Here is a 15,313-nt window from a genome sequence, read left to right as displayed (position 1 = left end):
AATCGTGTGGCTGGTCAGGTTAGGTTCATCCACACAACACAGACAGCTGGCAGCAACACACGTGCTAATGTTTGGGTTGCAGCAGCCGTGCATGTCAGTACTTTAGGAGTGGGAGCAAGATAAAAGAGAAAATGATGACAGAAAATGTTAACAAAACTTGAAGAAAATCAGCTTTACCGAAGAAGGCACCCCAACAGATACAGCTCAATTCTCAAAAGACAAGGACTTTGTTGAAAGGAAGCATTCAAAGAATTTGGTAGTATGGAGATATTTTGGCTTTTTAAAGTCCGACAAAAAGCAGAGTAGCATGCACTGCAAATTGTGTCAAAAGCATGTTCCAACAAAGACAGGTAATACCAGTATTCTTTTGTACCATCTGAATCAATGCCATCCATTAGATAATACACACAATGCAAGACTTTACAGTCCCAGACCCAAGCAAGCACTGCACTAATGGGGATTTCTTGTGCCTTCTTTTATTTTGCCTTGGAACATAAGCTGACCACAATTAAGTGAATATGCCAGTTTTGTTAATGTTCTCTATCATTTACATTTGAATGCTGCTTGAATTTGTAGTGAGGATATATGCAGTATGTTTTTTGTCTATTTATTTGTGAATTTGTTTGCCAACCATTTAAAACCGTTTGAATCTATATAAAGGGAAGGATACAATGTAGAGGTAGTTTTTGAGATTTTATTTTGTATTAATACCTACTTTATTTGGAACTGACCAAAGAATTTACTTGATGTTCTCCTATAAAACTTTTAAGCTTTTCACTCGGCGAGACTTTATTTTGTATTACCTATTTTATTTATTTGCAATTGATAAAAGAATTTAGCTGTGCATTTTGCTTGTGTTCTCTTGTAATGCTTTTGAAGCCTTTGAGTGGTTGGAATTAAGATTTTAGTTTATTATACATACCTGTTTTATTTATTTGAATTACAGTTGTATAATGTTCTACAGCACATTTGTCATGTTCAACTTCTGACAGAAAATAATATTTAAACCAAAATTAACTTAATTTTCATATTTCACTTAGGACTAAAAAAGAAATCTTTAATCTTTGTATAGCCCATCCCTACCTGAAACACAGAAACTCCAAGATCCACAATGTGAACACGAATTTGAAACCTTGTGGTAATCTTTGATCTTGACAATGCTATATATGGTTTTTTGGATTCTTCACCTGCTAGCATTGTAAGATGCACTGTATCTAGTATTAATTTATAATGTTTTTTCAAACTATATAGCTCATGCAGTTTGAAGCTACTGTATGGATGCCAGAAGCTGCAGTTTCAATACAAGTAGGGTTATTCTTTGACAAGTTATATTATCTAATAAATTTGCTAGGGTCGTCCCCAAGAGGATCCATGATCACTTGCTCACCTTCTTATGCCTAAGAAGTCTACCATCGACTGCATCCTGGCACTGAGGATTCTCATGGAGCGCAAACACGAATATTAGCAGAGTTTCTTTGCATCCTTTGTCGATTTTTGCAAAGCATTCGACTCAGTTGATCGAGCTGCCCTGTGGAGCATCCTGAGGGTTCGCGGGATCCCCTCGAGGTTGCTGGATGTCATGGCTGGCCTGTACACTGGTACTGTGAGTGCTGTGCAGAGTGGAGGCGGGACCTCTGTGTTTTTCCCAGTTGATTCTGGGGTTTGTCAGGGGTGTGTTCTTGCTCCTACTCTGTTCAATGCTTGTATGGGCTTGTTGGGCAAGGTCGTGAAACATCTGTTGGTGAAGAAAGATTCACAGATCTTGACTTTGCTGACGATGCTGTGATCTTCCCTGAGTCAATGGAGGCTCTGATAGGAATGCTCGAGAGACTGAGTGAGGAGTATGAGTTTCTGGGCTTGCGAGTATCCTGGATAAAAACCAAGATCCAGGCCTTTAATGACCTATTGGGCACAGCCATCAGCAGTGCATCTGTTTGCGGAGTGTTGACCTTGTTGAGAGGTTTAAGCTTGGCAGTGACATTCATGTCTCTGGTGACTCTCTTCCTGTGAAGTCAGTAGACGGATTGGGAGAGCATGGGGGGTCATGAGGTCACTGGGAAGGGGTGTGTGGCGCTCCCAATATCTATGCAAAGGACGAAGGTCCAAGTCTTTAGAGTCCTGGTGCTTCCTGTCTTGCTTTATGGCTGCGAGACATGGACGCTATCCAGTGACCTGAGACGAAGACTGGACTCCTTTGGTACTGTGTCTCTCTGGAAAATCCTTGGGTGATGTTGGTTTGACTTTGTGTCGAATGAGCAGTTGCTCATGGAGTCTCGAATGAGGCACATTACCTGCATTGTGAGGGAGCATCAGTTATGGCACTACGGCCATGTGGTGCATTTCCCTGAGGGTGATAGGGCTCGTAAAATCCTCATTTTTGGGGACCCGAGTGGCTGGACCAGGCCAAGGGGTCACCCATGTAACACCTGGCTGCGGCAGATAGAGGGTCATTTCCAGAGGGCAGGACTGGACCGCGTGTCTGCCTGGGGGGTTGCAAACCGGGATCCCGAGTTGTTTCGCCGTGTAGTGGGTGCGGCAATGCACTGTACCTGTACATGCTCCCCAACTTGACTTGACTTGATAGGTTATTACTTTCAAGCTAAGTAACATCAACAACCAGAAATACACATAGAAATATGTTTGTTGAAGTTTAAAAGCAGGGAAACAAAAGCTGATCGTACTTAAAGCAGTCTTTTGTTCATTTTATTTTATCACAGGGAACAGAGGCAATGATTTGTCCTTGTGTTTTGAGACTTCAGCAAGGAGGAGGACAGTTTTAGTTGAGGCCAGTTATATACTGCATTTCCTCTCACAAATGCTGATTTCTATCTACAACATTTGTTGAACGTTCTTATCTCCCCATAATGAAGAAAATCATCAAATTTGAAAACTTGCTTCTATCCAGATTCACCAGAAAATCATTGCAGAATGAATGGTGTTAGATGTGAAATCTTTTTCATGAGAACTGGTTCATTGATTTTTAAATTAATTCAATCATGTTGTAGCAGCAAAAGACTAAAACCATTCTTTGGGCGTTGATTTTTACAGGTAAACTCCTGAAATTTGAATGAAAGCCATTGCTTTCCACTTTTGAACATATTTTTAATAATTAATTTTATGGTGGCACATCAAAGCTTTTGTAATAACTATTCTGTTCAAATAAATACATACAAGTATTTATTTTATTATTACGGTTGAGACACAAGGTTTTTTTTCTTGGTTTAGCTGATTTCAGGCTTGTATACTACAGGTAAAATTCCGGTATAATGAATATCTTTACAATGAAATTTTCATTGCAACAAAGTATTTTTATGGTCCCAACAGTTTCCCCATATGACACGAGCCTATAGAAATCTTGTTACTACGAAGTACATTCAGCAGATACTTTCATTATAACGAAATGCCTAAAAGACCTTGAAATGCCCGAATAAATCGTCCGCAAAGCAGCTAGTTCTGTGGCCACAGCTCAGTTGTGCACAATGTTCCCCAAACAGAAATATTGTAATTTTTGTTTCTTTCTTTGAACTTTCCTCTTACTGTTTTTTTTTTTTTTTGCCCTTTTTGTTTCCTGCGGTTTTCAGTGATGCCTTTTGCTTATTGCTCGTCAACATTTAAAAAACATCCATTGGAATTTAACTCATGATCACCCTCCTATAGAAACGTCAGACACGAAATAACGATAACGGTTCATATTTGGAAAAAAACTTTACATTTTTGCAGCTCTCGATTGCGGCAAAAAAAAAAAAGCCGTTGCCAGTGAATTTGGAATTTTGCCATCGACGCTGTCAACTTTCTTGAAAGACCGAGCAAATAAAGAAAAAAAATCTCGGGTTGCAAATGTATGTGAACTGGTGCATTTGAAGATGTCGAAAAAGCATTTTTTATGTGGTTCAGAGATGCTCGTTCAAGAAACATTCCTATTTATTTGGTACTCATTCAAGAAAATGTGAGGTTTGTAAACTCGCTTGGGACCTCCCCTAACTGGGCCACATGCCGAAGAGCGTCGCAAAGTCCAATCTCCGTGTTTATGGAAGACTGTTTATCCGTTGCCGGGGCAACAGCTGCCTCAAAGATATTCTGCATCTCTCAGCTGTGCTGCGTCTCTCCGCCAAAGCAAACAGAAAAGATATCAATGGGTGATGCAGCCTGACTGCTGTGTCTGTGTATAGCAAAGTGGCAGATCACACTACAATAAATAAGTGTGCCGTCCCTGTTTCAAGCTGAATAAAGTTGCTTTTTCTAAAGTACTGAGACTTAGCCTCGTGTTTTGGGGTGCAAGACAGGGACTTATAATGCGACTCTGATCTATAATTTGCTTCTGTGTCACTTCACTGCAGCGCTATGAGCCTGTTTTTGCCCTGCCCCGGCAACGGACAAACAATGTTCCACAGACGCTGCAATCACACTTCGGGAAAGTGAATTATCGCAAGGAAATGCTGAGAAAAATTGTCACCAGCATAACTTGTAGGCAGGAGGAGATTAAAATTAACACAAAAAAAGCTATTGAAATTATTGCAAATGCGGGGGCACAAGTTAAAGAAGAACTATAGTAACAAATACAGAATCTCATTACAACGAAATTTTCGTTATAACGAAATATTTTTTAGGTCCCTGGGACTTCGTTGTAATAGAATTTTACCTGTATAATGCTCTTAGTACGTTTTATGTTTTAATTTTGAGACAAGAAGAAACATTCTTGATTTGACTCCAAACCCCAAAACCAAGGAGGCCAAATTAGGTAAGAAAAAAGTAATTATAGCAAAATATATGTTAAAGGGCTTTTTCCAACAAAACTTATGATAACCTGAGTTTACAGGTTTTCACAAGGTTACAAAATAACATGGAGAACACGATACCACTACAGCCACATTGGACCCTCCTCTACAGTGTATGCCCCTGTTTGTCAAGTGGGGAGGTTGGCCCATTTGTTTATTAGAATGATACCTTGTGTAATTTGCTCACAATTTATATCATCTTCTTTTTCTGGTCAGTCAAATTCTTGGCTCTCACTCCACTTCAAATACTAAGTTTGCTTATCAGGTGACCACAAGTGGCTTTTATGCCCCAGTCAGGAACAGTTCTGGAAAAGGCCTGGAAATTTCTTCCAGATAGCAGGAATGGTCTTGGGAACTCCTGATTAAGCCCACCTAAAATTCCGCTTAACAGCTTGTAATTTACCTGTAATTCTAGACCCCTGTTCTCTCTCTCTGTACTCCAACCCCTGGTCACCTGTCCATTAAAGAGTGTAGCAGGGAGAAAATGTATAGAATAATGTGTCTTTCTGGTGGCACCTTCAACCATCCAAATGTTCCTTATTAATTTTTCCTGCTCCGGAGTAATTAATTCCAGGACACCATCCATTAGATTAAAGGTTATCACCGCCAGTAATTAGTAAGTGGCACCTTATGGCTTTTCTCCTGTCTTGTGTTATGTTAAATACAACATTAGAACAATCCAGAAGAGAACAGGCCATTCAACCCAACAAAGCTCGCCCGTCCTATTCACTTATTTCTTCTAAAAAAACATCAAGTCGAGTTCTGAAAGTACCCAAAGTCTTACTGTCTACCACACTGCTTGGTAGCTTATTCCAAGTGTCTATCGTTCTTTGTGTAAAGAAAAACTTCCAAATATTTGTATGAAATGTACGCTTAGCAAGTTTCCAACTGTGTCCCTCTGTTCTTGGTGAACTCATTTTAAAATAACAGTCTTGATCCACTATACTAATTCCTTTCATACTTTTAAACACTTCAATCTTGTCACCTCTTAAATTTCTTTTGCTTAAACTGTATAGAGTTAGCTCTTTAAATTTTTCCTCATAATTCAACCAGTGTAGCCCTGATATCAGCCTTGTTGCTCTTCTATGGACCTTTTCTAGTGCTGCTATGTCCTTTTTGTAACCTGGAGACCAAAACTGCACACAGTATTCCAGATGAGGCCTCACCAGTGCATTATAAAGGTTGAGCATAACCTCCTTCGACTTGTACTCCACACATTGTACTGTATAACCTAACACTCTGTTTGCATTCTTAATGGCTTCTGAACACTTTTGGGAAGTTGATAGCTTAGAGTCCACTGTGACTCATAATCCTTCTCATACTCTCAATTTTCTGACCACCCATTGTGTATTCAGCCTAACATTTTTACTTCGTATGTGTAATACTTTACATTTACTGACATTAAATGTCATCTGCCACAAATCTGCCCAAACCTGTTTGCTTTTCAAGACCTTCTGTAATGATATAATGGATTCCAAATGATCTGCTAATCCACCTATCTGATTGGAGTTTGAAGCCCCAATTTAGTTGGTCATCTGTTGGCTCGTTTCATGTCTCATTTCTGTTTGGCTGTCATTTAATGAAGAAAAGAATCAATTCAGAAGACTTAATCCTTAAAAAAAAAAAACAGGGCTATTAAAATATAGGGGAAATTAATTAATTAGCAGTGAAAACTGAACACTGATCAGGAAAAGGGTTAGAAAGAAAACCAGGCCTGGAGTTTGACACGTGTGCGCTAGGGCATGCACTTCAACTCCTCCTTGACTGTTCTTTTATTAGTAAAATACTGAAAGAATCTCTTGGGGTCTCATTTCATTTTATTTGCTATTTTCCTCTCCAACTGTCTTTTATCCTCTCTGATATCCTTCTTAATGGTTGCCCTCATGTTGTCATACGCTCTACGATTCACTTTGCATTCTTTAGTCTTATATGCCTTATAGAGCAGTTTTTTTCCTTTGCAGCTTCTTTTTAATTCTTTATTAATCCACTGTGGAGTTTAAAATTTCCTATTAATTCCAAATGTAGGTATGTATCTGTCCTGCATTACATGTAAAACATTTTTAAGCCTGTTCCACAACTCCTGGACTGTCTCTACACTTAAAAGCTTATCCCAGTCTATCCTCCTTAGACTTTGTCGCATCTGCTCAAAATTTGCCCTACTAAAGTTCGACTTAACAATTTTAGCAACCCCACCTCCTTTAAAGTTCTGTCTATATTTCCTAAAAAAATCCCTCTATGTTACACTCATCCACATCTTTGTTATTTAGCCAGGTTTCTGTTATTGCTATAATACCATAATTATGCTCTGCTACATACAGCTACATCTCACTTCCTTACTTTTCATACTTCTAGCATTAAGGCAAGCTATTTTTAATGTGTTAGTCCTTCTACATTTAAATATTGGCTTAGAATTTACACTACTACACATTTTTATTTCCACATTTTTGTTTGTTCCTCCATGTTTAGATCAAAACCTGGCCTGTCCTAAACTCCCTGCAAACCCTTCCCTAATTTAAACAATCCTCAACTACCTACATATGTGCCTCCCCAATACATTGGTGACACTACAGTTCAGAAGTAACCCGTCTGGGCGGAACAGTTCCCACCTGATCCAGAAGTAGTCCCAATGCCCCATAAACCTATACTCTTCTACCCTGCACCAAGATTTGAGCCATGCGTTAAGCCTTCTGATCTCCTCAGTCTTACCTGGACTGGCGCGTGGCACAGGCAGAACTTCAGAGACGATTACTTTCTCAGTTCTGCTGCTCAGCCTGGCACCTAACTCTTTGAATTTGGATGACAGAACTGATAAACTACCCATATGTATGTCATTTGTTCCAACATGGACAGTGACAACTGGATCCGACAATGCTCTGGCCAAGAGCTTATCCACGCTTCCAAGAAGGTCCCATGCCTGTGCACCCTGAAGGCAACACACTGTGCGAGCCTCTCTGTCTCTGAAGCACACTCTGCACTTCATCCCCCTAATGATCGAGTTCCCAACTATCACTGCCTCTCTCTTTCAGGGAACTGATTTTGAGGTAGCATGTTGGGGCTCCTCATCCCTGTCTGCCACCTCAGAATCATCAGAGACACCGTCTAGGACGTGATAATTGTTTGACACTTCTAATTCTGGAGTTGATGCCCCCAGACAGTGTGAACCCTTTACCTTACGCCTTGTGCCCATAACTCACCTATTTCTACCTATCTGGTCTGGAATCTCCTTCTGCACCACCTTTGGGGTGTACACTATCTCTCTAAAGGACACCTGGGCCAGACTTAAATATGTCTTAAGTGAAGAAACCACAAAGTACTGAAAATCATGCTCACAGACAGATAAGCCAATGTCAACCAAGCTGCAGTAAAGATGATGTCAATCTTTGGATCCACTTGTGTCTCTGAATTTCTAAATTAAAACTAGTGAAGTCAAAAAATCGTTCTTTTCTTACCAACACACATGTGAAAAGACCTATGAAAACTGTAAGGCTATGCACTGCCATTAAGCACGTGTTGCTGCATTCATTTGTTGAGTGTCTCTTTGCAATTGTGTAGGAATTTTTTTGTGTGTTAATACTGGACTGGTTGGCCACCACTACCATAGAGTTACTCATAAATTGGCAGAATACATGCATGATTTTTTTGCAGCATGTTATTTCAACCACTAGATAGCAGCAGAATACTGACCCAAACTTTGTTTGGGCTAAATACTGAAAAGTGGATCATTATACATTACCCCAACCCTGACTCAGGTTTCACAGTATTTACATAGAATCACAGCCCTAGTCACTCTTGAGGTTAAAGAACTGGCTTGAAATAGAAATTATTAGCGATTTATGAAATAAATGACCTGCACAAAATACATAAGTATAAGTTAAATGTATTATAGATACATTTCAAGAAAGTGAACCATTTTAATTTGTTTATTGAATAAAAATATTAATGCATAGATAGATAAACAGAACTTTGTCTCCAGGTGTAATTTTGCTTTTTACAGAACCTTTTTAACAGATGTATTTAAAAAAATGCATGCAATTTTAATAAAAAAGAGTAATTTATTAATAATGAATAAAGTTAACAGTATTTCTTTCATGTTGCCTTTGTTGTGGTAAAAATGATCCTAAATTATGTTACACACAAAGTTGCCTTTTACAAATGTTGCCTTATACAAGTGTTGCAGCAAGAGATGATGAAAAGCAGGAAAGTCTCAACTATCATTAGTCATAGGAGGAATAGTTGCTGACAGTCGCAGTTCATTAATTGATACTAATCAAATGGGAAAAAAAGAGATGACTAATGCTAGCAAAACATAATACAATTGTTATTACCACATGACCTGGAGAGAGAGAAAAACTAAGGGCTGTGTCGCTTTTTGCTTTATGTTTGTTGGTTGCTGTTCTTCAGCACCATTAGAGCTGTAGCTTTTGTTCTTGCAAGTCATTTGCTTTGTTCAGCAGGCCACTATAAACAACTTTCTGCGTTCACCTCTAAGATACTAGCAGTTACTCTAAACTTTAGAGTCAAAAATGTGCAAAGAATGGAAAAATACTTTGTTTTGGACTTTTTTTTTCTTTTTGTTGATCAGCTTAAAAAAACAATCTCAGTGCAATCTTTTTAAAGTTTATGGAAGTTAAATAAGAGGATACATTGTTTTAAAAATAAGAATAATTTCTAAATAAAATTTACCCGAGTATTACCTGTCTCTCCACCATGTTACAGATTTTAATTTTTTAATCAAATGAAAAGCAAGAAAATTTCCTCAGTTTTTAACTCGGTCCATCAGTTACCACAAACATCTTAACACTGAAGCCTGTTTTTCCCAGCTAAAATATATAAAAAGTAAGATATTTCCCAAATATTCTGCATATAGACAAAGTAAGTATTAATTTTTTGAAGAATCAAGGACAAATGCATATATTATTTCTTTTAAAAGTACATGTACAGTCATATGAAAACGTTTGGGAACCCCTCTTAATTCTTTGGATTTTTGTTTCTTATTGGCTGAGCTTTCAAAGTAGTAACTTCCTTTTAATATATGACATGCCTTATGGAAACAGTAGTATTTCAGCAGTGACATTAAGTTTATTGGATTAACAGAAAATATGCAACATGCATCATAACAGAATTAGATAGGTGCATAAATTTGGGCACCCCAACAGAGATATGACATCAATACTTAGTTGAGCCTACTTTTGCAAATATAACAGCCTCTAGATGCCTCCTATAGCCTTTGATGAGTCTCTGGATTCCGGATGGAGGTATTTTTGACCATTCTTCCATACAAATTTTTTTCAGTCCAGTTAAGTTTGATGGCTGCCGAGCATGGACAGCCTGCTTCAGATCATTCCATAGATTTTCGATAATATTCAAGTCAGGGGCCTTTAACGGCCATTCCAGAACATTGTACTTCTCCCTCTGCATGAATGCCTTTGTAGATTTCAAACTACAAAGGGTTATTGTCTTGTTGGAATATCCAACCCCTGCGTAACTTCAACTTTGTAACTGATGCTTGAACATTACCCTGAAGAATTTGTTAATATTGGATTGAATTCATCCGACCCTCGACTTTAACAAAGGTCCCAGTCCCTGAGCTAGCCTCACAGCCCCACAGCATGATAGAACCTGCACCAAATTTGACAGTGGGTAGCATGTGTTTTTCTTGGAATGCAGTGTTCTTCTTCTGCCATGCAAATTGATCAAATAACTCAATTTTTGTCTCATCAGTCCAAAGCACTTTGTTCCAAAATGAATCTGGCTTGTCTAAGTGAGCATTTGCATACAACAATTGACTCTGTTTGTAGCGCGAGTACAGAAAGGGCTTCTTTCTTATCACCATCTTATCAGATGTTCTTTGTGCAAATTGCGCTGAATTGTAGAACGATGTACGGATAAACCATCTGCAGCAAGATGTTCTTGCAGTTCTTTGGATGTGATCTCTAGGTTGTCTGTAACCATTATCACAATCCTGCTCATATGCTGCTCCTGTATTTTTCTTGGCCTGCCAGACCTGAGTTGGTTTAACAGCAACTGTGCCTGTGGCCTTCCATTTCCTGATTACATTCCTTACAGTTGAAACTGACAGTTTAAACCTCTGAGATAGCTTTTAGTAGCCTTCCTCTAAACCATGATACTCAACAGTCTTTGTTTTCAGATCTTTTGAGAGTTGCTTTGAGGATCCCATGCTATCACTCTTCAGAGGAGAGTCAAAGGGAAGCACAGCTTGCAGTTGACCACCTTAAATACCTTTTCTCATGATTGGACACACCTGTCTATGAAGTTCAAGGCTTAATGAGCTAATCCAACCAATTTGGTGTTGCAAGTAATCAGTATTGAGCAGTGACATGCATTCAAATCAGCAAAATTACAAGCGGACCCACAGTTTTGCACAGCCAGTTTTTCACATTTGATTTAATTTCATACACCTAAATACTGCTTCACTAAAAATCTTTGTTCCAAAAACACCTTAGTACTCAGATGTTCCTAGGAAATGAAAGACATGCCTCTTTTATCTTTTTTGTTGATAGTAGAGTCAATTATTATGCAGGCTGAGAGAGGTTCCCAAACTTATTCATATGACTGTACATGCATACTCTATATATACTCTTATACAGTACACCAGAGTGAACGATATGAGCAGTTTGCTAATGTTTTTTTAAATATTATTAACATAGCAGTTTGAGGTTGAACTTGCATGACCCCAAGGCTGTGGAATGGTCTGCCTTCTTGAGTTAAGATAATCCACATCAGTTAGCATTTAAATCCAGACTAAAGACTCACTTTTTTAATTTTACATGTTCTGACAAAAACTGGTGGTCAAATAGTGGTACTGAAGTACTGTTAGTTGTAAATGCTTATTATTGTGTATTGCATTACTGTGTGTTCATATATTTAAATGATGTACTGTATGGTTAAACTGTTTCTGTTTTTACATTATACTGTAGCTGCTAATGTGTGCGGGAGATGTGAACCTGTGCTGATTGAAGACCAAAACTAAACTGAAATTAAAACTGACATACTGTAGATAAATATTTATAAGCTAGTCATGCTATATTATTTAATTCCTTTCCTTGTCAGCATGAAGCAAGACCTTTCCAACTGGTTCATTATTTACTGGTAGGAAGAATTACTGAGTTAAAATGAATATTACATAAGGACTCCACCCAAGACACACAAAACACACACAGACTCACAATCACCAGTACTGGACAACATTACAGGCATCATTTATTCTGATTTGCACATTGTCTCATCCAGTATTTAGCCTTTTCAGGATTATTGTGAATGAACCGACCATCAGGCTATGCTAGTATTGTAACATTTGTTATTTGGAAGAATGGCAAAAAAAGATTTATTATGTTATTATCTAAAACAAAAAAAGTTTTTGCAATGTGCAAGTGCTAATTGGGTGGTTTCAATAACATTTAATAATTAGTTTTAGAAATTAACCTTTAAAATAGTGGCATGGTTTCAACTTTATTTACTGCAAAAACAGCTGCAACTATTGAATAAATAATTTCTAAACATGTGAAGAATCATTATAAAATGTTTGTTAATTATTTATTAATGAAAGTTATAAAGCACTATGAATATATTAATTATCATTTAAGGACATTTATAGGTATATCTGAATGTACTGTGCATGAACTGGAAACCTATTAGACATTACTTAATGGTTGTTAATTACTAATGAATGTTATTTAAAAGACCTTTGATATCCAGGGCGTATTCTTATCTTGTGCCTGGTGGTGCCTGGGTAGGCTGCAGCACCTTGTGACCTAGATCTGGGTTTTAGTCTGTTGGAAAATGTTATGTTGATATATTAACTCTTTCGAGGAGGATTTCGACATATCATATAACAACATGTAGGAGTGTCTTCACTCGGCTGCCTGCCACTACATGAAAATATTAAGCAGTACAATCAGCTGGGGACGAATCAGCTAATGCGATCTCCAGATCACTTTCATCAGAATCAGAGTCCGATAAGTCAGAGTCGGACTCAGCACTAACATACAAAACATTGTCAATGGATTATTTTGCTTTGTGCATTTGCTTCTTTCTCTCTTCTCTCTCGTCAGATCCGCCTTTGGCTCTGGCGACTACCAGCTGCTCTGCTGCACATTCCTGCTGGCATCTGAAAAAAATATCCATCCCTCAAAGAGTTAACACTGCTGCAACACTTTAACCCCGAAACTCAATCATAAGATTAAATTAGAAGTTATTGATATTGCATTACACATATTACAGGATGCATTTTTGGACCACACTATTAAGGACACTATTAATGCAGCTTATCACAATGTATAACCCCAAAAAAGAATGTAAAACAGAGTCAATTTCTAATATCAGCAAGCTCCAAAACCGCATACTGTAGGGAAGGTTATTTTCATGTTACTACACCTGATAATATGGCTTTATGAGTGAAGATTTTTTCATGTCCTTCATAACATTAGAAAGTTCTTTAGCACTAATACTATTCCTCCTTTAGCTATTTCTGTTTTTAAGTGCATACAGAAAATGAACACAAGTATCTGTGCAGTGCATCACTCAGGACAGCCTCAAACAACTTCTTGTAATAAAAATAACAGAATGTATACATTTTACATTTTTTTGTTTTATGTCAGACTCAGAGATTGTGATTTGATGAATGCCCTCCAGGGGAGCCAGAACTTGAAAGTTCTGATTGCACTGATGTGGGCTGCGGGGGTGGGTCAAAGTTTAATTTTAATTTAAGTTTTTCTTAATTCTTATCTAAAAGTGTGGAGATTGTCTTACTTCCCATTTCCCATCAAGTACTCTTAACTAAATACTATTTTGGGCATTCTTCATTTAATGATATTTATTAAATGTGACATATACTCAGAAACTTGTAGCTCATAGAGCTTTGCCTACCTGGGTGTTGTGCATGCTCAGAGCTCACATACTGGCCTTCATGTTTTTTTAAAAAGTGAACTAATAAGTGTTTCCTGCAGAAGAATTCATTTTAGGTAATGGCTACTGTATACACATTGAGAGACTTTCAAACACTGTTCAGAAAAATGAAAATATTTGAAAGCACTTTATGGAGTGAAAGTACTACAGGAATGGATAAATGTATTAAATTTCATACTTTGGTGTTTAATAATTGCCAAGAAAAGTGTCTAATTATAGAGGGTATCCTTAGGAGAGAGCTATTGATTTCCAATAAATAACAAAACATTTTCAGATCTTGTTGTTCCAATTCAGGGAGTATATCTCGGCAGCAAAAGAAACAAGATAGGAACACACACACAAACACACACACACACACCTGAAGGGAATGTCAGTCCATCAGAAGGACCACCCATGAAACTCACCCAATCTCAAATCGGACCAAGTTAGAAACACCAATTAAAAACCTTCAAATACTGTAGACCTGAAGATGGTCAACATTGATAAACCTTCAGATTACAGGAGATGGTTATCCACTGTGTATTGTGTAAGTTTGATTTACAACATGATTACAGATGATGTAATGCTAACCTATTTATCTGTAAACAAAAAGAAAACTTTTTTTTTTAATTTCTCTTTGCACATCTTCAGTTATCAAATGACTTTGTTCCTATCTACTATATGCTGAAAGTCCTGTAGCTTGAGGTACTATAACATTTGAAACAAAATTCAAAAACTAGTTATTACATAATTGTTTAAAGGAGATATTTAGAGTGACTGTCTGTCTTCAAAAACATTGCTAAGCTGAACACTTTAATAGCATTTTGAGTACTGTAGCCTTGTTTGTTGCTATGCTGGGATTGTGTTGCGGAAAGCGTGGGCACCACCATGCAGGAAAGATCTGCAGCGCTCAATCAGAGCCAGTGCCAGAGTGACGGTGCAGTTTGTTACTGAGTGCTGATGCTGCCTACATTTCTCTGTTTCTCGTTTCTGTGCAGTGTTTTCATCCCTGAGCCTCGGCTTACTTCCTGAGAGATCTGCAACATTAATGGTGTATGACGATGTCGTGCAGATAGTGTCAGGATTTCAAGGTATGTTGTATCAGTTTAAGAGAGGTCTTTTCCTTTCTGCCAGAAACTTGGGCTTAGAATGAGAGCATGTTTATTTTTGTTTGACTTTTTCTTGACTTTGAATTTAATGTGTGCACTTCATATTTTATTGTATATAATAAACTACTTATTTATCTTTCTTCATATTTTTAACAATTGCAAGTGGCATTCGAAGAGTAATATTTAGTTACAGTTTGTAGTGCTTGTGCTTCTTTTTGCACAAATGTGTCAGTAATGCATGCCCTCTTGGAATGTAGCCATCATGGCAATTGGAAACAAAAAATGTTACTAAGCCACAATTTTACTCAGATCTTAAAGAGCGTGTGAAATGAAGTATGTTATAATAGAATATCATGTTACCTGTGAGGGCAATGCACAGTAGTTTACATGGCTACAAGATGTTTATTAAAGGCTCAGATAACTTGAAATTTCTCTGCTCCCCCTGGCCTTTGTTATGTTGAGTAGTGTTCTGGCATTCAGCTCAATGGGGAATTCCATTAACGTCAGTGGCCCTGCAGTGAACTT

At 37.8% G+C, this 15,313-nt stretch overlaps 1 protein-coding gene across 1 annotated transcript in view; it reads left to right on the top strand.

Moving 5' to 3' along the window:
- fam171a1 (family with sequence similarity 171 member A1) overlaps positions 1–15,313 on the top strand; it is a 189,373-nt gene that overhangs the window by 68,926 nt on the left and 105,134 nt on the right. Inside the window, exon 3 of the mRNA XM_039737537.1 lies at positions 14,678–14,770. Within this exon, the coding sequence (XP_039593471.1) occupies positions 14,678–14,770 (93 nt within the window). The remainder of the gene's footprint in view (positions 1–14,677; positions 14,771–15,313) is intronic.

This window comes from Polypterus senegalus, chromosome 15 (assembly GCF_016835505.1).
Source record: "Polypterus senegalus isolate Bchr_013 chromosome 15, ASM1683550v1, whole genome shotgun sequence".
Classification (NCBI taxonomy): Eukaryota; Metazoa; Chordata; class Cladistia; order Polypteriformes; family Polypteridae; genus Polypterus; species Polypterus senegalus.
This window is presented reverse-complemented; position numbering and strand designations above follow the sequence as displayed.